Source organism: Procambarus clarkii, chromosome 41 (genome assembly GCF_040958095.1).
Source record: "Procambarus clarkii isolate CNS0578487 chromosome 41, FALCON_Pclarkii_2.0, whole genome shotgun sequence".
NCBI lineage: Eukaryota > Metazoa > Arthropoda > Malacostraca > Decapoda > Cambaridae > Procambarus > Procambarus clarkii.
The window spans coordinates 25,326,838-25,351,060 of NC_091190.1; the positions used below are offsets into that span (position 1 = coordinate 25,326,838).

At 41.7% G+C, this 24,223-nt stretch overlaps 4 protein-coding genes across 4 annotated transcripts; all 4 read right to left on the reverse strand.

Annotated features, from left to right (window-relative positions):
* Positions 1–1,917: 1,917 nt before the first annotated feature.
* Positions 1,918–5,471, reverse strand: LOC123760995 (cuticle protein 7-like). The gene is made up of 4 exons (XM_069339219.1): positions 5,355–5,471; positions 3,444–3,518; positions 2,220–2,357; positions 1,918–2,087 (listed from the first exon to the last, which is right to left on the reverse strand). The coding sequence occupies exons 1-4, from the start codon at positions 5,469–5,471 to the stop codon at positions 1,950–1,952; spliced, it is 468 nt and encodes a 155-aa protein (XP_069195320.1). The 3' UTR covers positions 1,918–1,949.
* A 2,659-nt stretch (positions 5,472–8,130) lies between these two features.
* LOC123760992 (cuticle protein 7-like) lies at positions 8,131–10,127 on the reverse strand. Its single transcript, XM_045746802.2, has 4 exons — positions 10,080–10,127; positions 9,653–9,727; positions 8,456–8,593; positions 8,131–8,323 (listed from the first exon to the last, which is right to left on the reverse strand). Exons 1-4 carry the CDS (start codon positions 10,089–10,091, stop codon positions 8,186–8,188), a joined length of 363 nt encoding a protein of 120 aa, XP_045602758.1. The 5' UTR covers positions 10,092–10,127; the 3' UTR covers positions 8,131–8,185.
* A 3,447-nt stretch (positions 10,128–13,574) lies between these two features.
* Positions 13,575–16,463, reverse strand: LOC123761128 (putative per-hexamer repeat protein 5). The gene is made up of 2 exons (XM_045747073.2): positions 16,460–16,463; positions 13,575–14,572 (listed from the first exon to the last, which is right to left on the reverse strand). The coding sequence occupies exons 1-2, from the start codon at positions 16,461–16,463 to the stop codon at positions 13,575–13,577; spliced, it is 1,002 nt and encodes a 333-aa protein (XP_045603029.2).
* A 2,622-nt stretch (positions 16,464–19,085) lies between these two features.
* Positions 19,086–22,759, reverse strand: LOC123761129 (cuticle protein 7-like). The gene is made up of 4 exons (XM_069339471.1): positions 22,691–22,759; positions 22,228–22,302; positions 19,432–19,569; positions 19,086–19,299 (listed from the first exon to the last, which is right to left on the reverse strand). The coding sequence occupies exons 1-4, from the start codon at positions 22,700–22,702 to the stop codon at positions 19,162–19,164; spliced, it is 363 nt and encodes a 120-aa protein (XP_069195572.1). The 5' UTR covers positions 22,703–22,759; the 3' UTR covers positions 19,086–19,161.
* Between the last annotated feature and the right edge of the window lie 1,464 nt (positions 22,760–24,223).

Sequence of the window (24,223 nt, forward strand, 5' to 3'; positions counted from 1 at the left end):
TTATTTTATTGCCAATACACATTAAGTTCTATTAGTCAGGAAATTGTAGATCCATCTGCCTATTTTTCGGGTAATTACTTTTGAACGAATTTTGCGTGCAGAGACACCATGGTCACATTTGTCGAAGGCTTTTACGAAATCTGTGTAAATTACATAAGCGTTTTGTTCGTCTTCCATGGCATCTACTGCCTTGTCACAGTGGTCCAGCCACTGTGACAGGCTAGAGCGCCCTGTTCTGAAGACATGTTGTCCGGGGTTATGGAGATGCTGTATTTCCATGTGTTTTGTGATCTTATTTCTTAACACCCTTTCAAAGATTTATATGATGTGTGATGTTAGTGCAATCGGTCTGTAATTTTTTGCCTCTGTCTTATTTCCTCCTTTATGGAGTGGTGCTATCTCTGCTGTATTTAGTATGTCAAGGATAACGCCAGTATCATGGCTCCGTCTTCAAAGAATGTCAAGGGCTTGCTTCAGTTTTTTTTTTTTTTACAGTTTTTGATGAATATGGAGTTCCAGGGGTCAGGGCCTTGTACAGAGTTCATAGGCATTCTGTTTATGGCTTCTTCAAAATCCAGTGGGGACAGGGTGACATCTGAGATATGATTTGATGTTGGTATCATATCAGTGTGTTTAGTGGCTCGCTGAAAACAGAATCATATTGATTCCTCAGTATTTCACTCATTTCCTTGTCGTCATCAGTGAACATTCCATCTCCCTTTCTCAGGAGCCCGATACTAGATGTGTTTTTAATCTCGATTTTGCATAGGAGAAAAAATATTTTGGATTTATCTCTTTCACTAATGGACTTTTGCTCTCTTTGCCTCTCCTAGGCTTTGTATGATTCTTTTAGCTTTAGTTCAATTATTTATATTTCTCTTCCTAGCTTTCTTTATCGTTCCTGAGATAGTGTGACTCAAGTTGTTCCGCGATTCGTTTTCTTCGCTTATATAGGGAATGCCGTTCACGTTAAAATCTGCATGTCTTCCTCTCTTTTCGTAGGGGTATGCGGTTTGAGCATAATTCTAGTGCTACTGAGCTTATTTTTTCCAGGCACCTTTTCAGGTTTGCATTTTCTAGTTGTTCTTCTCAGCTTATTTCTGTGAGTTCTTTATTTATTTGCTCCCAGTTTATCTGTTTATTGTTGAAATCGAAACTGAATTCTCCTCCACTGGGATTCGGGACTGGTTTTGCAGGTCTATTCCCCCATGCTTGTCAGAACTTCAATTAAGATGTGATCTGAGTAACAGGTATTTGTAATCATTATGTTCATGATCATTTCATCATTATTAGTGAAAATGAAGTCCAGCGTGTTCTCTTTTCTAGTTAACTCTACTATTTGCTGGCTCAAGGCAAACCTGTCGCACATCCGTAGCATGTGCCTGTTCATTTAGCCTACTTTAGGCTGTGTTCAAGCTCTGTTTAATGAACTTGTCTGATTTAACAGTTTACTTGCTCGAAATGCTATGCGCATTAGTGGCTTTAGGTATTGTATGTACTAGCTCTATCTATAAATCCAACATTATGTTTGTAACTCTTCATCAATATATGTACTTTTACCTGAATAAAAATGTGAATTTGAATTTGAACCAGACTTGTATATATTTATTATACGGAATATACGCACTAGGTTGGTAATTACGTTTGTCGTAAAATTATGGCATTTTCAATATTATGTTTACAAAATATATTTTTTTTTTTAATAAAGGAGTTGTCTCGTTTACATGGAACGTTTAAGTAATGACGCGTTTGATTATGAAATTGCATGTTGTTTAAACTATCCGGATTTATCAAAACCAACAAACGTTATAATATAAATTGCTGCCTTGTGGCGCTCAGTTGCTACAGTTTGGACGGAAATGACAAATATATTTGGTAGTTTTCGTTTATTCTTTCACATAAACTTTAGATAAATATAATCGTTGTCGCGCAGGTTAAGTTATCCAAGACTAGTGGTATCCGCCTCCGTGGCCGTAGCCCTTGTTGAAGAAGGTGACGGCGGGGCCGTAGTGCTTAGGGTGCTGAGCCTTGCCGTAGTAGCTGACCTTGGCCACGTAGCCCCTGTAGTGGTCAGCTGTGTAGTCCACCTGGAGAAGAACACGGTGCATTTAACTTGATATTGTTGCGGTTATGGAATTTAAAATGTTATTCATGAACTTAGGTTTTCACACTAGGCGCTGGAGTGTAAAGTGTAAAAAGTGTGAGGGAGGTGGACGTACCCTTTGTTTGCGACCGTCGGGGAGGTCGACGGTGTAGGAGCCGTACACATTTTTACCGTCGGACTTCTCATGCTGGCCGAAGTTGGTGCCCTTGTAGCCGTCATGCACGTTGTAGTCGTAGTAGTACGGCAGTGGCTCCTAGGGCGAGGATTTTTTTAGTATATATATATTATATTTTACAATATTATAATAATATATTTTCATTTTTATAATGTATATATATATTACATTTATTATTAAATGTTATGTATTACATATTAATTACGTAATTATAACTTGAGTGGTCATGAAACTCAACACGAAAATACAAGCGATCCCTAACTCTTCTTAATAACGTTTGCAACCAATTTAAAATAAATAAGTAGATTATATTATAAGTAAACACTGCCACTGGAGGATTTTTGTAAGTTGCAGGAAATCACTAAGTTTCACGTCGATTTTAGTCAAAATTGAAAGCTTATGATTATATAGACCCAAACTATTGACATCACACAAACAGGATAACATCAGTGGCGTTCTCGAGCAGTGTCATGCACAAGCTGGATAACATCAGTGATATAAACAAGCAGGATAGCATCTGTGGTATACACAAGCAGGATGGCATCAGTGGTATACACAGGCAGGATACCATCAGTGGTATACACAAGCAGGATACCATCAGTGGTATACACAAACAAGATAACATCACTCGCATACATAGGGATGGAAACTTCAGGAACCTGGACAAAAAGTATGCCAAGAGTATTATATTCCATACAGGTCACCCCTTAATCAGCTCCAAAAGAAATGTGTTAAAAATGAAAAAAATGAAAATGTGTCATAAAGCTAGTTTCAGATCCAATATAAACGTACGAGACCTGATTAAAAGAACTAAAACTCATCTTTTATTTAAAGAGCCAGAGAACACATGATTGAGAACTATAAAATACTTTTGGTGTATAGAAAGTGGAAAAAAGCGAACAGTTTATGATGGACAGCAAGAGTGCCATGAAAAGTGGATACTCGTGTGAGCCATATAGATTAAAGTAAATATTTTTGTATACAGATAGTGTGAACGCGGAATTAAGTAGTTTGTTGAGGGTAAATCCATTCACAATATTTAAATAATAATTATAAATTATACTCGAGAACCGAAAGTCAATACATCAGACGACCTGCAATTACAATTTGATTGGGCCCCGGAGCTGAAACCCGATCACAACAAACACAATAAGAGACACGTACCGAGGCGTAGACGGGTCCGCCATTGTCACCCGGGTCCGCCATAGCCACGGCGGCCACCACCAGGACCAGACACACCTGGGGAAGATGAGTCCTTGTGAGTCAGTAGTCATTGTGGTCCAAGGAATGTTGTCAGTTTACATAAACTTTACAGTTATCAACAGTGATGAATAATCGTTGTATTGAACATATTACTCGAAGATAGTATGCAGTGCATTTACTTTATCCGCGACGACTTCTGGTATTAACGAGTAAGTTTAAAATTAGTATCAGTCAAATTATTGCAGTTAATAAATATTCAGTATATGTTATGTTTAGACGAGGTAATACTTTATATCTGGTAATTCAATTGCAATATAGATTATTTTGTTATATATATTAATACAAATTGAAATGTGTTTGTTGTTATATTTTATCAAGCTAACGAAACAGACCTTGAATGACATAATTATATAAGTGTGTTGGGATGTTGAGCTGAGGCTGCTGGTCGAGCGACTGACTGTGTTGGGGAGCTGCTCCACTTATATACCCGCTCCCTCTGGCACTGTCAGTTTCCAGCCTCCCTCTCCCAGACCCCCACCTCCCCGGAAACCCCTGACAGTAACCCCAACCTTCTCAGCACTTCTTGACTACCACCCCCCTCCTTTTTCCAATACTCCCCGATCGTCATCTGTCAACTTATTTAAACATTTACATTTTGTGATTAATTACCATCTTCTTGAGGTTATCTGGAGATGATTTCGGGGCTTAGCGTCCCCGCAGCCCGGTCCTCGACCGGGCCTACTTTTTGTTACACATTCCCGGAAAGCAGATCGTTGCAGCTGTCTTAACAGCTGGGAGCCGGTCGGTCGAGCGGACAGCACGCTGGATTTGTGATCCTGTGGTCCATTAAAAATATTATTGTTTAAAATAAATTACAATCTAGTAATTGATCACTTCAGAAACGTAATTCATTGTCAGACGCCTCGCAAACAACACGGATGGGAGTGTGTGCTCAGCGATTAGTGCTTGCATGGTTGACTATCGACTCCTGGTCCCCGCCTTTTCTGTTGTCGCCCACATAATACAGTAGTTATCATACCTGATTTTAAGAATTGAATATAGTTAAATTCAATTACTCTCTGTAATTTGTAACATTAACAACTCATGCACTGAAAAGTGGTTCTTTACCTCTAAGTTATTTAGCTGGGTCGGTTGCTTCCTCTTTTCTCATTGATTCATTTCTTCTGAACATGTCGTCGTCGGTCCTGTCAGTGCACAGGATATAAATCATTAATATTGAATCTTTAATATTGTGGTCATATCCGTGATATTAAATGTTAAGGTAATAGCCAGTCTATTATCCAGTCTTTCCTCATATCCCAACCCTCTCAGTTCTGGGACCAATATAGCGGCAAACTTCAGGACTAGCCTGTGTGTTATTTTAGATGGTTCTCCACGGAGGGACTGATTGTTCTAAAGCACTGCCAGCGTTAGTGAGGAACAAGGTTATGCAAGCTTTCTTATTAAGGCTCCTGAATGTTACGTCGTATGTTTGGTACCTGCATGCACCGCTGATGTTATTGTGTGTGTGTGTGTGTGTGTGTGTGTGTGTGTGTGTGTGTGTGTGTGTGTGTGTGTGTGTGTGTGTGTGTGTGTGCTCACCTAATTGTGCTTGCGGGGGTTGAGCTTTGGCTCTTTGGTCCCGCCTCTCAACTGTCAATCAACTGGTGTACAGATTCCTGAGCCTACTGGGCTCTATCATATCTACATTTGAAACTGTGTATGGAGTCAGCCTCCACCACATCACTTCCTAGTGCATTCCATTTACTAACTAATCTGACACTGAAAACGTTCTTTCTAATGCCTCATTTGGGTACTCAGCTTCCGCCTGTGTCCCCTTGTGCGTGTACCACCCATATTAAATAATCCAACCTTGTCTACCCTGTCAATTCCCCTGAGAATTTTGTATGTGGTGATCATGTCTCCCCGAGTTCTTCTGTCTTCCAGCGACGTGAGGTACAGTTCACGCAGCCTTTCCTCATAAATCATGGCTCTTAGTTCTTGGACTAGCCTACTGGCATACATCTGAACTTTTTTCCAGCTTCGTCTTGTACTTGACTAGGTACGGACTCCATGCTGGGGCTGCATACTCCAGGATTAGCCTTACATATGTGGTGTGGCTCTGCAGCAGTTTGGGTTGAGTCTTTGCCTTGCTCGCAAGGTCATTTTCATATTGCCTCTCTTCCTCTCTTCTCGCCCTCACGTATTCATTCCTGGCGCTCTGGTATCTTTCTCTGCTCTCTAGTGTTGTGTGTGTGTGTGTGTGTGTGTGTGTGTGTGTGTGTGTGTGTGTGTGTGTGTGTGTGTGTGTGTGTGTGTGTGTGTGTGTGTGTGTTTTGTGTTGTGTGTGTGTGTGTTTTGTGTTGTGTGTGTGTGTTGTGTGTGTGTGTTGTGTTTGTGTGTGGTCTGTGTGCGCGCAGGGGGGGGGGGGGGTGTTGGGCAACCCGTCCTCGATTCAAGTCCATTACATCCAGCGGTCGACCCCCACAAACGCATTCTTAATTTTTACGAGCTGTTCATTCAAAGCGGGAATGATCTCAAATATAAATAAATATTATAATATATTAGCATATTGTGAATATATAGGCATAGGTTTTGTTGGCGATTACTTGTAATTGTAGTACGAGGGTGAAACATTTACAGCGTTGTGGTTCCAACAAAATTCGTCAGTGAATCACTTGTTCCGGAACTGTTCAAATGTCATCAGTTGAGTCGTGTGTAGACCGTTTTTCATTAGTAAACAGGGAGTTTGGCTGGTGCATGGGTTCACTTTTGAATCTTTGGAGAACGGGCTGGGATCTGGCGTTAAAATACATTCGTTTGCTAGATTGTTTTCTTTATTCCTCGTTTATGAGGTTGTCTCCCATTCACTGCGTTCTGTTTGGAGGTCTCCTTTCTCCAGCCCGTATTCTCATCCCCATATATTTATATGGGTAGAAGTCCAACAACTATTTGTCAGACCAGACCAACATAATTCAGCTCGCACTCAAATGAAGACAGATCTTGATTTGAGTGCGCGCTTGCCTTTGGGAGCCTGGGATGTGGTTTTTTTTTTTTTAGTGGTAGCTTGTTTTGTTGGTGTAACCTGGGTTGAAGGTGCCGGCGGGGCTGTAGTACTTAGGGTGCTGAGTACTTCTTAACCCTTAAACCCATAGGAAGTTCAGGTTAGTGAGGGCTTCTATAAAGGTTATGATGGTCATGGTTGTGTTTTCTGTTGTAAGTAACATTTTCCTTCGACAGCAGACAAATGTCATCCGTGTCTCGGCTTTCATTCTCAAGACACATGTGTAGTGGGAATTAAAAGGATACAAGTTTTTCTCTAATAAATTATTTAATGGGGATTATATTGGTGTTCAAATTTGATTTGATTATTTTCGTATGAGTGTGTGGGTAGGTGGATGTAATGTATGTGTATGTGGCACTGTTCTGAAACAATACATTTGTATAACAATATACAAATGTTATTCTACCATTTGTGCAGAGATTCCAGTCCACTAGAAAGCGTCTCTGGAGATTATAATGTTAAATGTGTAGACGAGCTTCGTACTGGTGGTGTTCCTTCCCTGAGAAACAACTTGAGCATCACCATGACTTCTGGGAGTGTACACACACACACGAGCTGTGTATTCAACACAGTCTGGAAACCTTGCAATTTAATACCACTAACACCTCGATAGATCTCACTATCATTAACTGTTTCCAACTAAATTTAATCTGTGTTTAAACACTTGTTTTTCCATCATCTTTCATGCATGGATAAATTCATAGAGAAGTGTAGCCCGCTTCTCGGTGTATATAAAGAGAGTTTATTTTAGTTCTGGACTATGTTCAGGACTTAACTTGCTGGTTGGTCAGTAAGCTATTGTCGTGTCCTTGATAACCCTCCAGAGGATGAAAGGCTTTAACGCTTCGCTTCTTAATTGGACGAGGAGCAGTGTTCGGTCGGCAGAGTTTTCAGTTTGTGTCAGTCTTGTTCCCACTAATACAGTGAATAAAATAACTAGCCTTTGCTCCTCGATCATAAAATGTTAAAAATTCACCATGTCTATCAAAACTGAACAAGTTCCGCTTAGTAAATATTACAGACTGTCAGAACGCATTAATTATTCTAGAATTGTAGTCTTTGCTCTGGTAAGAAGACTTGATTTGTTTGCTTGCTTCGGCGACGTCTCTGGTTGTGTTGGAGTATAATGGTGTGAGCGCCGGGAGGCCGTGAAGTGTTGCCTCAACACCTCCGGAGATCCTTGATATTTGATGAATGGAAATTGGCACGTGTAAGTCTGCCACCCAACTGTCTCCCATAGTGATCAACTTTTAGAATTGTGTGTTAAAGTTCTGTTTAATGGATCACACATGTATATATTTATTATACGGAATATACGCTCTTGGTTGGCATATACATTTGTCGTAAAATGATGCCTTTATCAATATTTTATTTACAAAATATATTTGTTTAATACTGAAGTTCTTTCGTTTACGTGGGAAGCATAAATAATGACGCGTTTGATCTAGAAATTGCATGTTGTTGCAACTATCCGCATTTATCAAAATCAACAAATCATATAATATAAATAGCTACCTTGTGGCGCTCAGTTGCTACAGTTTGGACGGAAATGACAAATATATTTGGTTGTTTTCGTTTATTCTTCCACATACACTTTATATAAATATAATCGTTGTCGCGCAGGTTAAGTTATCCAAGACTAGTGGTATCCGCCTCCGTGGCCGTAGCCCTTGTTGAAGAAGGTGACGGCGGGGCCGTAGTGCTTAGGGTGCTGAGCCTTGCCGTAGTAGCTGACCTTGGCCACGTAGCCCCTGTAGTGGTCAGCTGTGTAGTCCACCTGGGGAAGAACACGGTGCATTTAACTTGATATTATTGCGGTTATGGAATTTAAACCATTATTCATGAACTTAGGGTTGCACGCTAGGCGATGGAGTGAAGAGTGTAAAAAGTGTGAGGGAGGTGGACGTACCCTTTGTTTGCGACCGTCGGGGAGGTCGACGGTGTAGGAGCCGTACACATTTTTACCGTCGGACTTCTCGTGCTGGCCGAAGTTGGTGCCCTTGTAGCCGTCATGCACGTTGTAGTCATAGTAGTACGGCAGTGGCTCCTAGAGCGAGGAAAATTATAATATATATTATATTTTACAATATTATAATAATATAATTATATATTTTTAATGTATATATTACATTTAATATTAAATGTTATGTATTATATATTAATCATGTAAATATAGCTTGAGTGGTCACAGAACTCAACACTAAAATACAAGCGAGCCTGACCACCACCTTAATGACGTTTGCAGCTAATTTAAGATAAATAAGTAGATTATATTATGAGTAAATACTGCAACTGGAGGATTTTTTTTAGAAGTTGCAGGAAATGTCCATTAAGTTTAATATCGACTTTTGTCGTAATTGAAAGCTTATTATGATAAAAAGACCCAGAAATTTGACTTCACACACGGGATAACATCAGTGGCGTACTCCAGCAGTAGCATACACAAGCAGGGAAAATATCACTGGCATACACAAGCAGGGAAAATATCACTGGCATACACAAGCAGGGAAAATATCACTGGCATACACAAGCAGAATAAAATCACTGGCATACACAAGCAGGATCACATCACTGGCATACACAGGGGATGGAAACTTCAGGAATCCGGACAAAAAGTATGCCAAGAGTATTATATTCTTTACAGCTCACCCCTTAATCAGCTCCAAAACAAATTTGTTAAAAAATGAAAAATTGCCATAAAGCTAGTTTCAGACACAATGTAAACGTACGAGACCTGATTAAGAGAATTAAAACTCATCTTGTATATAAAAAACCAGAGAACACGTGACTGAGAACTATAAAATACTTTTGGTGTATGGAAAGTGGATAAAAGCGAGCAGTTTATGATGGACCACCAGAATGCTAGCGGATACATATGGAAATTGGATACTCGTGTAAGCCATACAGATGAAAGTAAATATTATTTTATACAGATAGTGTGAACGTGGAATTAAATAGTTTGTTGAGAATAAATCCATTCATAATAATTAAATATTATAAATTAAACTCGAGGGCCGACAGTCAATACATGACAACCTGTAATTTAAATTTGATTGCGTCCAGGAGCTGAAGCCCGATCACAACAAACACAATAAGTGACACGTACCGAGGCGTAGACGGGTCCACCGTAGTCACCCGGGTCCGCCATAGCCACGGCGGCCACCACCAGGACCAGACACACCTGGGGAAGATGAGTCCTTGTGAGTCAGTAGTCATTGTGGTCCAGGGAATGTTGTCAGCTTACATAAACTTTACAGTTATCAGCAGTTATGAATGATCGTTGTGTTGAGCATATTACTCGAAGATAGTATGTAATGGATTTACTTTATCCGCGACGACTTCTGGTATTAACGAGTAAGTTTAAAATTTGTATCGATCAAATTATTGCAGTTAATAAATATTCAATATGTTATACTTAAATGAACTGATGCTGTATATCAGGTAATTCAATTGGAATTTCGATTTTTTGGTTATTTATTAATGAACATTGAAATGTGTTTGTTGCTATATTTGATCAAGATAACGAAACAGACCTTGAATAACATAATTATATGAGTGTGTTGGGATGTTGAGCTGAGGCTGCTGGTTGAGCGACTGACTGTGTTGGGGAGCTGCTCCACTTATATACCCGCTCCCTCTGGCACTGTCAGTTTCCAGCCTCCCCACTCCCAGACCCCCACCTCCCCGGAAACCCCTGACAGTAACCCCAACCCCCTCCTCAGCATTTCTTGACTATCACCTCCTCCCCCTCTCCAGCGCTCCTTGATCATCATCTCTCAACTTATTTAAACATTTATATTTTGTGCTTTAACTACCATTAACAGTACTAGTGAATCGTGCTGGGAGTATTATATACGGGTTACCGACGCAGGCGCCATGATAGGCTGGGCCTAAAAGTGTTTGAAGTTTGATAGTTATTTTGTAGTTATCAGTGAATAGCCGAGGTGCCGAGTTTGGGGCAACAAGGACACTTGTGCCACCCACTTATGAAAGCAGCTGTTCAGAGTAACAACGACACATGTGTTGCGCACGTTTCAAGAGCACCAAGACAAAGAAACAACACAGATCAAAATAGTTTGGTTTTACTATCTTATAATTGCATGTTAAGCCAAATTTAGACATGACGAATTTGAAAGATATTATTATTTAGTAATAAAAATCTGGTCAGTATTCAATAAAGTCAATATTACTAATAATGTATGTATCTGTACCAGATATTTAATATATCTGGTTTGGTCAAAACAAGGTAAATATTCCTCCAAGTAATTGAATTAGCTTCACTGGCGTTGTATTATTCCCCACCAAGAGTCATACCGCATGGGCTATAACTCGGAACACTGTTAGTTCATCTCCTATACTTTGGCCACTAGACACATATCACATGATACCCTCAACTGTCACTACGGAAATTTAGACTCCCAAGAGAATATTTAGAAAAGAGGAAGGAGGAAGAAAGAAAAATGGGAGATAAAAGAATGAGAGAGGGGGGAAATGGAAGAGAGAAGGTGTTCAGATATTAGAAAAAAACTGCTGGAGAGAGAGTGCGAAAAAAAGGAATGGAAGGAAAGGAGAAAATATACAGGGATTAAGGGGAAGAGCTGGAATAAACAGGTAAGGTGGAGAGGGAGAGAGTTTAACAGATACAATAACACTTCTTCTTAACCGATAGACAGTATGCCTATGCACTCTTCACCAGGCTCTGATTCTAAACTTTATATTCATCAAGAACTGTAAAAAAAACACTATCGCAGGACCTTCATATTCTTTGGAGACGGAGCCTAGATACTGGCGTTATCCCTAACATATTAAAAACAGCAGAGATAGCACCACTTCATAAAGGATATAAGGCAGAGGCAAAAAATTACAGGCCAATAGGACTAACATCACTCATCATAAAAATCTTTGTAAGCGTGCTAAGAAGTAAGATCACAAAATACATCGAATCACAGATTCTCCTTAACCCTGGACAACATGGTTTCAGAACAGGGCGCTTTTGCTTATCACAGTTAGACCACTATCACAGTTATCACACACAGACCACTATGACGTGGCCTTAGATGCCATAGAAGACAAACAAAACGCTGATGTAGTTTATACAGATTTCGCAAGAGCTTCGACGAATGTGACCATCGCACACAAAAGGCGTTTAAGAGGAATTACCGGAAAAAAATAGGCAGATGGATCTATAATTTCCTGACTAATAGATCCCAATGTGTAATAGTCAACAAAATAAAATCCGATCCATCAACCGTGAAGAGCTCAGTCCATCATGGTACTGTGCTTGCTCCAGTACTTTTTCTCATCTTCATATCGGACATAGACAAGGAAACAATCTGTAGTACTGTATCTTCCTTTGCAGATGGCACTAGGATTTTTATGACAGTACACAACAAACAGGACACGGCAAACCTCCAATCAGATGTAAATCGGGGCTTTATATGGGCTACAGAAAATAGTATAGTGTTTAACGAAGATAAGTTCCAGTTTATGCACTACGGGGAAAACTGAAAATATAAAAACGGAAACCACGTACAAAATGCAGTCAAAGCATTATATAGAAGAAAAATGCAATGAGAATTATTTGGATGTATTCATATCGGAAGACCTTACCTTTTAAAGAACACAATAAAGTAGCCATCACAACTGCAAGAAAAATGACAGGTTGGATAACAAGCACCTTTCACACTAGAGATGCTAGTGCTCTCTAGAGTTGAATACTATTGCCCAATGACAGCCTCTTTCAAAGCTGGGGAAATAGCTAACCTGGAGAGCATGCAGAGATCCTTTACTGCTAGAATCCACTCAGTAAAACATCTAAACTACTGGGACCGACTAAAATACCTAAATCTGTATTCTCTTGAGCGCAGGTAGGAATACCTGAATACCTATTACTTGTAAATACATTACTATTTTCCACGTGTAAATTGTTGAGGGGCTGGTCCGAAACCTGCACACAGAAGTAACCCCACATGAGACCAGAAGGCATGGCAGGATGTGCAGAATACCCCATTGAAGAGCAGAGGTGCAATAGGTACTTTGAGAGAGAACTCTATAAACATCGGAGGCCCGAGACTGTTCAACACGCTTCCACTACACACAAAGGGTATAACTGGCCGACCACTCACAGTGTTCATGAGAGAACTTGATTAGTACCTCCAAAGGATGCCTGATCGACCAGGCTGTGGCTCATACATCAGGCTGCGAGCAGCTGCGTCCAACAGCCTGGTTGACCAGTCCAGCAACGAGGAGGCCTGGTCAAGATTGGCTGATTAGCCAGCATAGGGTGAGGGTGTGCGTCGTGCCTTGCTCCCAATGTTAACCTAGCTGTTGGTATGTCCAGACCAGTGGGCGCGACCCTCCGGCTGTCTGGTGGCGTCATGGGGCAGCCCCTTCCCCATGTTGGGTGCTCGGAGACTATTGGATTGGAATTCTCTGGACGGGCGTCGTACCTGTCAATGGAGGTGGTGGTACTGGATGTGCTGTGAGTTAAAATAGCAGACGTCTGTGGCTCTTAACAACTCACCAGGTGCTTGTTAAGCTCAGCTCTCTGGCCATTTACTAGGATTTGGTAGCCCGCTATGATGGTCGGTCGTTCCCGCTCCCTGACAATGGTGGTACCGTCACTGTGTCCAACCACTGTTGTACTCTCACGTATGTGGCACTTCATGGGGTTTCATTTGAGTTCCCGGACAGATTGCTTCCTCGTTACTTTGGACAGTATGGTGCTGTTGGGTCTCTGGATGAACGTTGTCTCTTCCGGCAGGTGGCTTGGCTATCTAACGGGACCTGGACCATTGCTCTGTCTCCAGTCTCCTCCTGTTCTGTGTACTGTCACATTGCTTGGTAACTCCATCCATGCCTTCTAAGCTGGGCAGCCCTGAACATGTTTCCGGTCTGGCCTTGCATGGCACCAGGCGGCGATCTGCAGTGGTTTGGTGGCGGCTCCTACCAATTCCTTCCGGGAGAAGGATTTTCCCCCGTTGGCGGCCTCGAACTCGTCTCCTTGTGCTGGTGCTGTGGGCACTGCTTCATGGCCGTCTGGTGACTCGGTGCTGGTGCCTTATTCTGCTAGCCCCTTGGTTGGGAATGTGGGGGTCATGGTGTGGGGCCGGTACAGGCCCGTCCCCGCCACCGGCTTCCCCGCCTCTGGCACCCTTGCTTGCCCCGTCTCCGGGTGAGGTATTTACCGTGAATGTCCCTGTAGATGTCCCTGAGGTGCGGTCTCCTGTCGTGTGTGGTCCGGTGCCCCCGATTGTTGAAGCTGTGGTACTAAGGGATCGTGCTATGCGTGGGGTGGCACGTCTGCCAGAGTTTTCTGCTGTGGTGCCTGATGAAGGGTGTGATAATTCAGATGACCAGCGGCCTGTCTCCAAGCATGGCGTGTGGCCATGTCTCGGGTGGCAGCTGGTGGAGGGTACCTCTGTGCCTGCTCTTGTGCCCTCCTCCATGTCTGCTTCTGGGCCCTCTTCCGTGCCTGCTTCTGGGCCCTCTTCCGTGCCTGCTTCTGGGCCCTCTTCCGTGCCTGCTTCTGGGCCCTCTTCTGTGCCTGCTTCTGGGCCCTCTTCCATGCCTGCTTCTGGGCCCTCTTCCGTGCCTGCTTCTGGGCCCTCTTCCGTGCCTGCTTCTGGGCCTTCTTCCGTGCCTGCTCCTGTGCCCTCTTCCGTGCCTGCTGCTGTGCCCTCTTCAGTGCCTGCTGCTGTGCCCTCTTCAGTGCCTGCTGCTGTGCCCTCTTCAGTGTCTGCTGCTGTGCCCTCTTCAGTGCCTGCTTCTGTGGCCTCCTCTGTGCCTGCTCCTGTGACCTCCTTCGTGCTTGCCCCCTGTGCCTTCCCCAGCGCTTCTGAGGCCAGGTTCGCCGGGATGGGAGGTCGCAGCTGTCTGCGATGGTGTGGGTCGTGATCTCGTTCTGGTACTGAAAAAAGGATGGAGTCCGGCGGGGCTCCGTGGTGCTGGACAATGTGCCAGGGGTCCCGCCGTCCAGCCGGTGGGCCTCGGATTATACGGATTGCCCCAAGGGTATACGTACACCCTATAATTTAGAGGAGTGGGATGGGTATTGTGTGAAATTCCCTTGGTCTGTGTTAACAGTCTGTGCTTTCTGATGCCTGTGTTTGTTGTGCTCTGTTCTGGATGTAAATTTTGTGCCGTGCTTCTGGCTGAGTTGTGTGGCCTGGCTGTGTTGGCCTGGTTCCTGTGTGTGTGTGTGTGTGTGTGTTTGTGTGTGTGTGTGGTGGGCCCATCCTCCGTTTGAGGGTTTCAGATCCGTTTGTGTGTTGCCGTGTGTTTGTTTTGTCTGTTGTGGTACTGTGTGATGCCACTTTTTCCGCCTGTGTGGAGTTGGCGACCCAGTTTTCTGTGCCTGTATTTTACCCCGGTTGTGGGGCTGTCTTTTGCTGTCTTATATTGCTTTCCATGTTTTGTGGTATATGTTATCCCGTGGTGCTTCGGAGCCTTCCGGCATGTATCGCCGTTGTCGGCGGCTACCCTGTGTATGTGTTCTTTTATGTAATATTATTTCTGTTTGTGGTGTGTTTATGTGTAGTATTTTGTGTCTAGTTTCCCTGCTCAAGTGGTGGGTTTGTGTATTTTACTGGTTATGCATGATGTTTAGTGCTGATGTTTTATGTTTCATGTTGTGTTTACTTGTGTGTACTATATTGCTTATTTATGTTTGCTCATGTGTATTGCTTTTTTGTGTCTTTTGTTTTGTTTTTGTTCTGTTGTAGGATGTTCCGTTTTGGTGCCTTGGTGCCCCCTTTTATTATACTTGTACTTTTTTTTTTTGTTTTGTTCTTGCACTTCCCAAATATGTATTCCACCTTTGTTTCGTGTGCCTTTCGTGTTTTGTTCAAGTTGTGTTGAGCTGTTCCGATTTGGGGCTTTGGCGACCTATTTTATATTGTAAATATTCTTTGTTTTATTAAAAAAAAAAAGAGGCCTGGTCGAGAACCGGGCCGCGGGGACGCTAATCCTCGGAACCATCTTAATGTAACCTCAAGGTATTAACCACATGTTACCTGAAGCCAACTTAAAGGTAGTCTCTCGGTACAATATTTAATTTAACACTAAAAATACTATTGTTTAAAATAAATTTAAATGTTTTAATTGAGCACTTCAGAAACGTAATTCATTGTCAGACGCCTCGCAAACAACACGGATGGGAGTGTGTACTCAGCGATTAGTGCTTGCATGGTTGACTAGCGGCTCCTGGTCCCTGCCTTTTCTGTTGTCGCCCACATAATACAGTAGTTATCATGCCTGATTTAAAAAGTGAATATATAGTTAACTTCAATTACCCTCCTTAATTTGTACCACGTGTTAACAACTCAAGCACTGAAAAGTGCTTCTTTACATCTAGGTTATTTAGCTGGGTCGATTGCTTCCTTCTTTCTCATTGATTCATATCTTCTTCTGAACATATCGTCGTCTATCCTGTCAGTGCACCAATGAATCTTTAATAGAGCGATCATATCCGTGATATTAAACGTTGAGGTAGTTTCCCTAGTGTTTCCTCGTATCCCAAACCTCTCAGTTCTGACACCAATATAGCGGCAAACTTCTGGACTAGCCTGTGTGTTATTTTAGATGGTTCTCCACAGAGAGATTGAATGCTAAAGCACTGCCAGCGTTAGTGAGGAACAAGGTTATGAAAGCTTTCTTGTTAAGGCTCCTGAATGTTACGTCTGATGTTTGATACCTGCATGCACCGCTGATGTTATTGTGTTGTGTGTGTGTGTGAGGGTGGGGGGCTGGCGTTAGAAAAGTTAAGTTTGCTAGATTCTTTTCTCGTTTAAGGAGTTGTTTCCCGATCATTGCGTTTTGTTTGGAGGTCTCCTCCCTCCAGCCTGAATTCTCATCGCCATATATTTATATGGGTAGAAGTCCAACAACCATTTGTCAGACCAGACCAACATACTCATCATGCAGTCCAAATGAAGACTTAGATCTTCATATGTGTGCGTGCTTGAGTTTGGGAGCCTGGGATGCTTGACTTTTTTATTATTACTGGTAGCCCCTTGAGTGGGCGTAACCCGGGTTGAAGGTGAAGGTGGAGCTTCTGGTGGTGTTTAGGGTGCTGAGTACTTCTTAAGCCCCCAGGAAGTTCAGGTTAGAGAGGGCTTCTATAAAGGTTTAGATGGCCATGATTGTGTTTTGTGCTACAAGTAACATTTTCCTTCGCCAGCAGACAAATTCCATCAATTTCACAGCCTCCATTCTCAAGGCACATTTATAGTGGGAATTAATAGAATAAACTTTTTTTCAACAAAATTATTTAATGGGGATTATATTAGTGTTAAAATTTTATTTTATTCTTTTCGTATGCGGGTGTGAGTAGGCTGATGTAATGTATGTACTTACCTAGTTATGCTTGTGGGGGTTGAGCACTGGCTCTTTGGTCCCGCCTCTCAACTTTCAATCAACTGGTGTACAGGTTACTGAGCCTACTGGTCTCTTATCACATCTACACTTGAAACTGTGTATGGAGTCAGCCTCCACCACAAAACTTCCTAATGCATTCCATTTGTCTACTTCTCTAACACTGAAAAAATTCTTTCTAATGTGTCTATGGTTCATTTGGGCACTCGATTTCCACCTGTGTCCCGTGTGCGTGTGCCCCTGGTGTTAAATAGTCTGTCTTTATCTACCCTATCAATTCTTCTGAGAATCTTGTATGTGGTGATCATGTCCCCCCTAACTCTTGTGTCTCCCAGAAACGTGAGGTTTAATTCCCGTAGTCTCTCCTCGTAGCTCATACCCCTCAATTCGGGTACTAGTCTGGTGGCAAACCTTTGAACCATTTTCAGTTTAGTCTTATGCTCGACTAGAGATGGACTCCATGCTGGAGCCGAATACTCCAGGATTTGTAAGCACATGTGGTATACAAAGTTCTGAAGGATTCCTGACACAAGTTTCTAAAGGCCGTTCTTATGTTGGCCAACCGGGCATATGCCGCTGATGTTATCCTCTTGCTATGGGCTTAAGGGGACAGATCTGCCATGATATCAACCCCCAGGTCTTTCTCTGACTCGAAGTATTTCATCTCCCAAATGATACCGTGTATCTAGTCTCCTGCTCCCTACACCTATCTTCATTACATTACATTTGCTCGGGTTAAACTCTAACAACCGCTTGTTCGACCATTCCTGCAGCTTGTCCCAGGTCTTCTTGAAGCCTCAAGTTGTCCTCCTCTGTCTTAATCCTTCTCATAATTTTGGCGTCATCAGCAAACATTGAGAGGAACGAGTAGGAACCTTCTGGGAGATAATATGTATGTATGTATGTATGTATGTATGTATGTATGTATGTATGTATGTATGTATGTATGTATATGTATGTGGCGCTGTTTAGAAACAATAAATTTGTATAACAATATACATATGTTATTCCTCCATTTGTGCAGAGATTCCAGTTGCCTAGAAGCTTCTCTGGGGATTTTAATATTAAATGTATAGACGAGCTTCATACTGGTGTTCCGTCCCTCAGTAAACAACTTTAGCATCGCCATGACTTATGGGAGTGTACACACAAGTTCTACAGTAAACAGTCTGGAAACCTTGCAATTTAATACCAGTAACACCTCACTAGATCGCGCTACCATTAAATTAACTGTTTCCAACTAAATTTAATCTGTGTTAAAACACTTGTTTTTCCATCATCTTTCACACATGGATAAATGCACAGAGAAGTGTAGCCCGCTTCTAGGTGTAGATTCAGAGTTTTTTCTAGATCTGGACTATGTTCATGACTAAACTTGCTGGTTGGTCAGTAAGGTATTGTCTTGTCCTTAATAACCCTCTAGAGGTTAAGAGGTCTCAACTAAAGCACCCTTCGTCATTGGATGAGTAGTAGTGTTCGGTCGGCAGAGTTTTTAGTTTGTGTCAGTCTTCTACCCACTAATGCAGGAAAGGAACTAGCCTTTGCTCCCCGATCATAAAATGTTGAAAATTCACTTTGTGTACACAAATTAAACAAGTACCACTTTTTAAATATTACAGACTGTCAAATCGCATTAATGATGCAAGAATTTTAACTTTAGTTCCGGCGAGAAGTCTTTTTAATTGTTGTTGCTTGCTTCGGCGACGTCTCTGGTTGTGTTGGAGTATAATGGTGTGAGCGCCGGGAGGCCGTGAAGTGTTGCCTCAACAGCTCCGGAGATCCTTGACATTTGATGAATGGAAATTGGCACGTGTAGGTCTGCCACCCAATAGTTCCCAACAGTGCTCAAGCAACTGTTTGAATTGGGTTCAAGATCTGTTTAGTGAATCAGACATGTATATATTTATATCAATGAATATATGCTGAGGTTGGCATATACGTTTGTCGTAAAATGATGCCATTATCAATATTTTATTTACAAAATATATATTTTATAATAATGAAATGTTATTTCGTTTACGTGGAACTCTGAAGTAATGACGCGTTTGATTCATAAATTGCATGTTGTTGCAACTATCCGGATCAATCAAAACCAACAAACGTTATAATATAAACAGCTTCCTTGTGGCGCTTAGTTGCTACAGTTTGGACGCAAATGACAAATATATTTGGTATTCGTTTATTCTTTCACATAAACTTTACATAAATATAATCGTTGTCGCGCAGGTTAAGTTATCCAAACTAGTGGTATCCGCCTCCGTGGCCGTAGCCCTTGTTGAAGAAGGTGACGGCGGGGCCGTAGTGCTTAGGGTGCTGAGCCTTGCCGTAGTAGCTGACCTTGGCCACGTAGCCCCTGTAGTGGTCAGCTGTGTAGTCCACCTGGGGAAGAACACGGTGCTTTTAACTTTAAATTGTTGTGGCCATGGAATTTATAACGTTATTCATGAACTTTGGTTTTCACACTAGGCGATGGAGTGAAGAGTGTAAAAAGTGTGAGGGAGGTGGACGTACCCTTTGTTTGCGACCGTCGGGGAGGTCGACGGTGTAGGAGCCGTACACATTTTTACCGTCGGACTTCTCGTGCTGGCCGAAGTTGGTGCCCTTGTAGCCGTCATGCACGTTGTAGTCGTAGTAGTACGGCAGTGGCTCCTAGAGCGAGAACAGAATTATATTATACTTGTTGTACCCAGCCACGCGTTGCTGTGGATCATGTGTAGCTGAGCCACAGCAACCTTTCGCTGTCTCTCAGTTCTCCACGCCATTCCCCCCTCCCTCTTCCCCTCGTCCTCCTAACCATTCCCCCCCTCCCCCGTCCTCTTGTCCTCCCCACCTTCCCCCACTCCCCTATCCCCTTGTTCTCCCCACCATTCTCCATTTCCCTGTCCTTTCGGCCCCACCATTCCCAACTCCCCCCCCCCCCCCCGTCCTCTTTTCCTCTCCTCATTATCCCCTCCCCAGTCCTCTCGTCCTCCCCATCATTCCCCACTCCCTCATCCGATGCATTCCCAAAAGATCTGATGTTTCCATCAGAAAATGGGGAACATCAAATGATCTGATGTTCCCATCACTGAAATATAAGAAGAGAATTAAATAAAAAAGAAATGAAAACCAATGAAAAAAGACAACTATTCCCACGAAATAAACGGTATGGTAATCAACACCGCCTAATTCCAATGCAGTGTCACACAGAATAATTAAATAACAATGAAAATACATCGAAATCTATGAAAATTCAATTTATCAATGAAATCGGAAACATTGAAATGGAATCGTAACATACTTAGTATAGCATGTGTTGCTCTTGCATGCAACAGATGGCGCAGTTTTTTCAAAAAAAGCATATTTTTACTTGTCACATGTGTGGTATCTATACTTATACTCACGAAATGAACGGTATGGTAAAAACACAGCTCAATTCTAACGCAATGTTACACAAAATAATTAAATAAAAATAAATAATAATCTATAAAAAATCAATATATCAATGCAATCGGAAACATTGAAATGGAATCACAACATATTTAATATAGGGTGTGGCTATTACGTGCAACAGATGGCGCCGTTTTTTTTTAAGCATGTTATTACCTGTCACAGGTGTGGCATGTATATAGTAGATATATAAAAACATGTGCGTATTCGAATGCACCGTTGTGTCAAAATTTCAAAGCGATCGGTAAAGAGGTTTTGGAGATTAACCTCACATGAAAAAAGACATGAAATACACAGTTTAAAAAAAAGCATGTTTTTATCTGTCACAGATGTGATATCTATATAAAATGTATATAAAATCATGCTCGTTTGCGAATGGAACGTTGTGAAAATTTCAAAGCAATCGGCGAAGAATTTTCGGAGATTAGCGATTTTGAACAGGCGAACATTTACATTTTTATTTATATAGATATGTTATTTTATATTTTACGATACACAGAGAAATCACATTAATGATATATCAATGAACAAATCCAACAGGTGCCTTGATGAGGGTTCGAACCTATGCGCTGGGTGTTCCCAGGCACGCTCTAGTCGAAAGAAATACAACCTAGTGTACTACTGCACCCTTAAGGGGGTCCCGAGACTTGCACTAGAGCCAAACCGGGGTTTCACACAGTTCCCTCCATGCACTTGGGCTCAGTCAACCAGTAAGTCTACCTCTGACCTCCTGGGTGACCTGAGATAATTCTACCTCCTTCAATACACAATACACATATATTGAAGGAGGGGCGTCAGAGGTAGAATTACTGTTGACAGAGCCCGAGTGCATGCAGGGACTTGTGTGAAACCCCGGTTTGGCTTTAGTGCAAGCCTCGGGACCCCTTATGGGTGCAGTAGTACTCTAGGTTGTATTTCTTTTTAATAAATGTTGTGGTGCAGTCGACTAGAACGTGCCTGGGAACACCCAGCGCATAGGTTCGAACCCTCATCAAGGCACCTGTTGGATTTGTTCATATTTTACAATATTATAATAATATAATTACATTATTAAAATGTATTCTTTATATAATACATTTATTAATATGTTATATTAATTACGTTATTATAAGTTGAGTGCTCTTGAAACTCAACACACATATACAAGCGAGTCCGAACTCTTCTTATTGACGTTTGCAACCAATTTAAAATTAATAAGTAGATTATATTATGAGTAAATACTGCTACTGGAGGAGTTACAGGAAATGTCCACTAAGTTTAATGTCGATTTTTATCGTAATTGAAAGATAATGATGATAAAGACCAAAACGTTTGACGTCACACAAACAGGATAACGTCAGTGGCATTCACAGAGATGAAAACTTCAGGACCCTATACAAAAAGTATGCAAAGAGTATTATATACCATAAAACTTTTCTCTTAATAAGCTAAAGAAATGTGGTGTACATATTAAAATATTTGCCATAAAGCTGGTTTCAGATAAAATGTAAATGTACGAGACCTGATTAAGAGAACTAAAACACATCTTGTATTTAAAAAGCCAGAGAACACATAATTGAGAACTATAAAATACTTTTGTTGAATGGAAAATGTATAATAGCGAACAGTTTATGATGGACCGCAAGAGTGATAGCGGTTGCATATGGAAATTGGATACTCGTGTGAGCCATATAGATGTAAGTAAATTATTTTTATACAAATAGTGTAAATGCGGGATTAAGTACTTTGTTGAGGGTAAATCCATTCACAATATTGAAATAATTATTATAAATTCAACTCGAGGGCCCATAGTCAGTACATCAGACGACCTGCCATTTAAATTTGATTGGGCCCAGGAGCTGAAGCCCGATCACAACAAACACAATAAGTGACACGTACCGAGGCGTAGACGGGTCCACCGTAGTCACCCGGGTCAGCCATAGCCACGGCGGCCACCACCAGGACCAGACACACCTGGGGAAGATGAGTCCTTGTGAGTCAGTAGTCATTGTGGTCCAGGGAATGTTGTCAGCTTACGTAAACTTTACAGTTATCAGCAGTGATGAATGATCGTTGTATTGAGCATATTACTCGAAGATGGTATGTAATGTATTTACTTTATCCGCGACGACTTCTGGTATTACCGAGTAAGTTTAAAATTAGTATCAGTCAAATTATTGCAGTTAATAAATATTCAGTATGTTATATTTACATAAAGTAATACTGCTGTATATCAGGTAATTCAATTCAGGTAAAATATATATATATATATATATATATATATATATATATATATATATATATATATATATATATATATATATATATATATATTTATATTTATCAAGATAACGAAACAGACCTTGAATAACATAATTATATGATTGTGTTGGGATGTTGAGCTGATTCTGCTGGTCGAGCGACTGACTGTGTTGGGGAGCTGCTCCACTTATATACCCGCTCCCTCTGGCACTGTCAGTTTCCAGCCTCCCCTCTCCCAGACCCCCACCTCCCCGGAAACCCCTGACAGTAACCCCCACGTCCTCGGCACTTCTTGACTACCACCCCCTCCCCCTCTCCGGCGCTCCCTGATCGTCATCTCGCAACTTATTTAAACATTTACATTTTGTGTTTATATTACCATTTATAGAAATGGTGTATGGTGATGGGAGTGTTATATATGGTTTACCGACGCAGGCGCCATGATAGGCTGGGGCTAAAAGTGTTTGAAGTTCAATAATCATTTTGTAAGTAGGAGTGAAGGGCCGAGGTGCCAGGTTGGGGGCAACAAGGACACTTGTGCTACCCACTTATGAAGGCAGCAGTTCAGAGCAACAACGACACATGTGCTCCATACGTTTCAAGAACACCAAGACAAAGAAACAACAAAGAGCAGAATAGTCACTTTAATATCTTCTAATTACATAAGCCGAATTTGGACATGACGAATTTGCAAGATATTATGATGATTACTAATATATATCTGGTGTCAAAACAAGGGCAATATTCCTCCAAATAATTGAATTAGCTTCACTGGCGTTGTTTTATTCCCCACAAGGAGTCACACCGCGTGGGCTACTACTAGGAACACTGTTAGTCTATCTCTTATCCTTCAGTCACTAGACAGGTATCACGCTAATTGATCACTTTAGAAACGTAATTCAATGTCAGACGCCTTGCAGACAACACAGGTGGGAGTGTGAGCTCAGCGATTAGTGCTTGCATGGTTGATTAGCTGCTCCTGTACCCGCCTTTTCTGTTGTCGCCCACATAATGCAGTAGTTTTGCCTGATTTTAAGAAGTAAATGTAGTTAATTTCAATTACCCTCTGTAATTTGTACCACTTGTTAACCACTCAATCACTGAAACGTGGTTCTTTACCTCTTAAGTTATTTTGCAGAGTCGGTTGCTTCCTCCTTTCTCACTGAATAATTTCTATGGAATATATCGTCGTCTATTATGTCAGTGCGCCAAAGAATCTTTAATATCGCGGTCATATCCGTTATATTAACTGTGAGGTAGTTTCACTAGTCTTTCCTCGTATCCCAAACCTCTCAGTTCTGGGACGAGTATAGAGGCACCCTTTTGGACTAGCTTGTGTGTTATTTTAGATGGTTCTCCACAGAGGGACTGAATGCTAAAGCACTGTTTAACGTTAGTGAGGAACAAGGTTATGAAAGCTTTCTTGTTAAGGCTCCTGAATGTTACGTCTGATGTTTGATACCTGCATGCACCGCTGATGTTATTGTGTTGTGTGTGTTGGGGCTGGCTATAGAAAAGTTTCGTCTGCTAGATTTTCCATTTTTCTCGTTTAATGGGTTGTCTCCTGTTCATTGCGTTCTGCTTGGAGGTTTTCTCCCTCCAGCCCGTATTCTCATCGTCATATATTTATATG

Excerpts from the sequence above, each read along its gene's own strand:
- LOC123760992 (XM_045746802.2), bottom strand. Across the intron at positions 8,594-9,652 it reads GTGGACCCGTCTACGCCTCG|GAGCCACTGCCGTACTACTA; the intron begins GTACGTGTCACT and ends TCCTCGCTCTAG. Across the intron at positions 8,324-8,455 it reads CCGACGGTCGCAAACAAAGG|GTGGACTACACAGCTGACCA; the intron begins GTACGTCCACCT and ends GTTCTTCCCCAG.
- LOC123760995 (XM_069339219.1), bottom strand. The coding sequence starts at position 5,471 with ATGATTTATGAGGAAAGGCTGCGTGAACTGTACCTCACGTCGCTGGAA. Across the intron at positions 2,358-3,443 it reads GCGGACCCGTCTACGCCTCG|GAGCCACTGCCGTACTACTA; the intron begins GTACGTGTCTCT and ends TCCTCGCCCTAG. Across the intron at positions 2,088-2,219 it reads CCGACGGTCGCAAACAAAGG|GTGGACTACACAGCTGACCA; the intron begins GTACGTCCACCT and ends GTTCTTCTCCAG.
- LOC123761129 (XM_069339471.1), bottom strand. Across the intron at positions 19,570-22,227 it reads GTGGACCCGTCTACGCCTCG|GAGCCACTGCCGTACTACTA; the intron begins GTACGTGTCACT and ends TTCTCGCTCTAG. Across the intron at positions 19,300-19,431 it reads CCGACGGTCGCAAACAAAGG|GTGGACTACACAGCTGACCA; the intron begins GTACGTCCACCT and ends GTTCTTCCCCAG.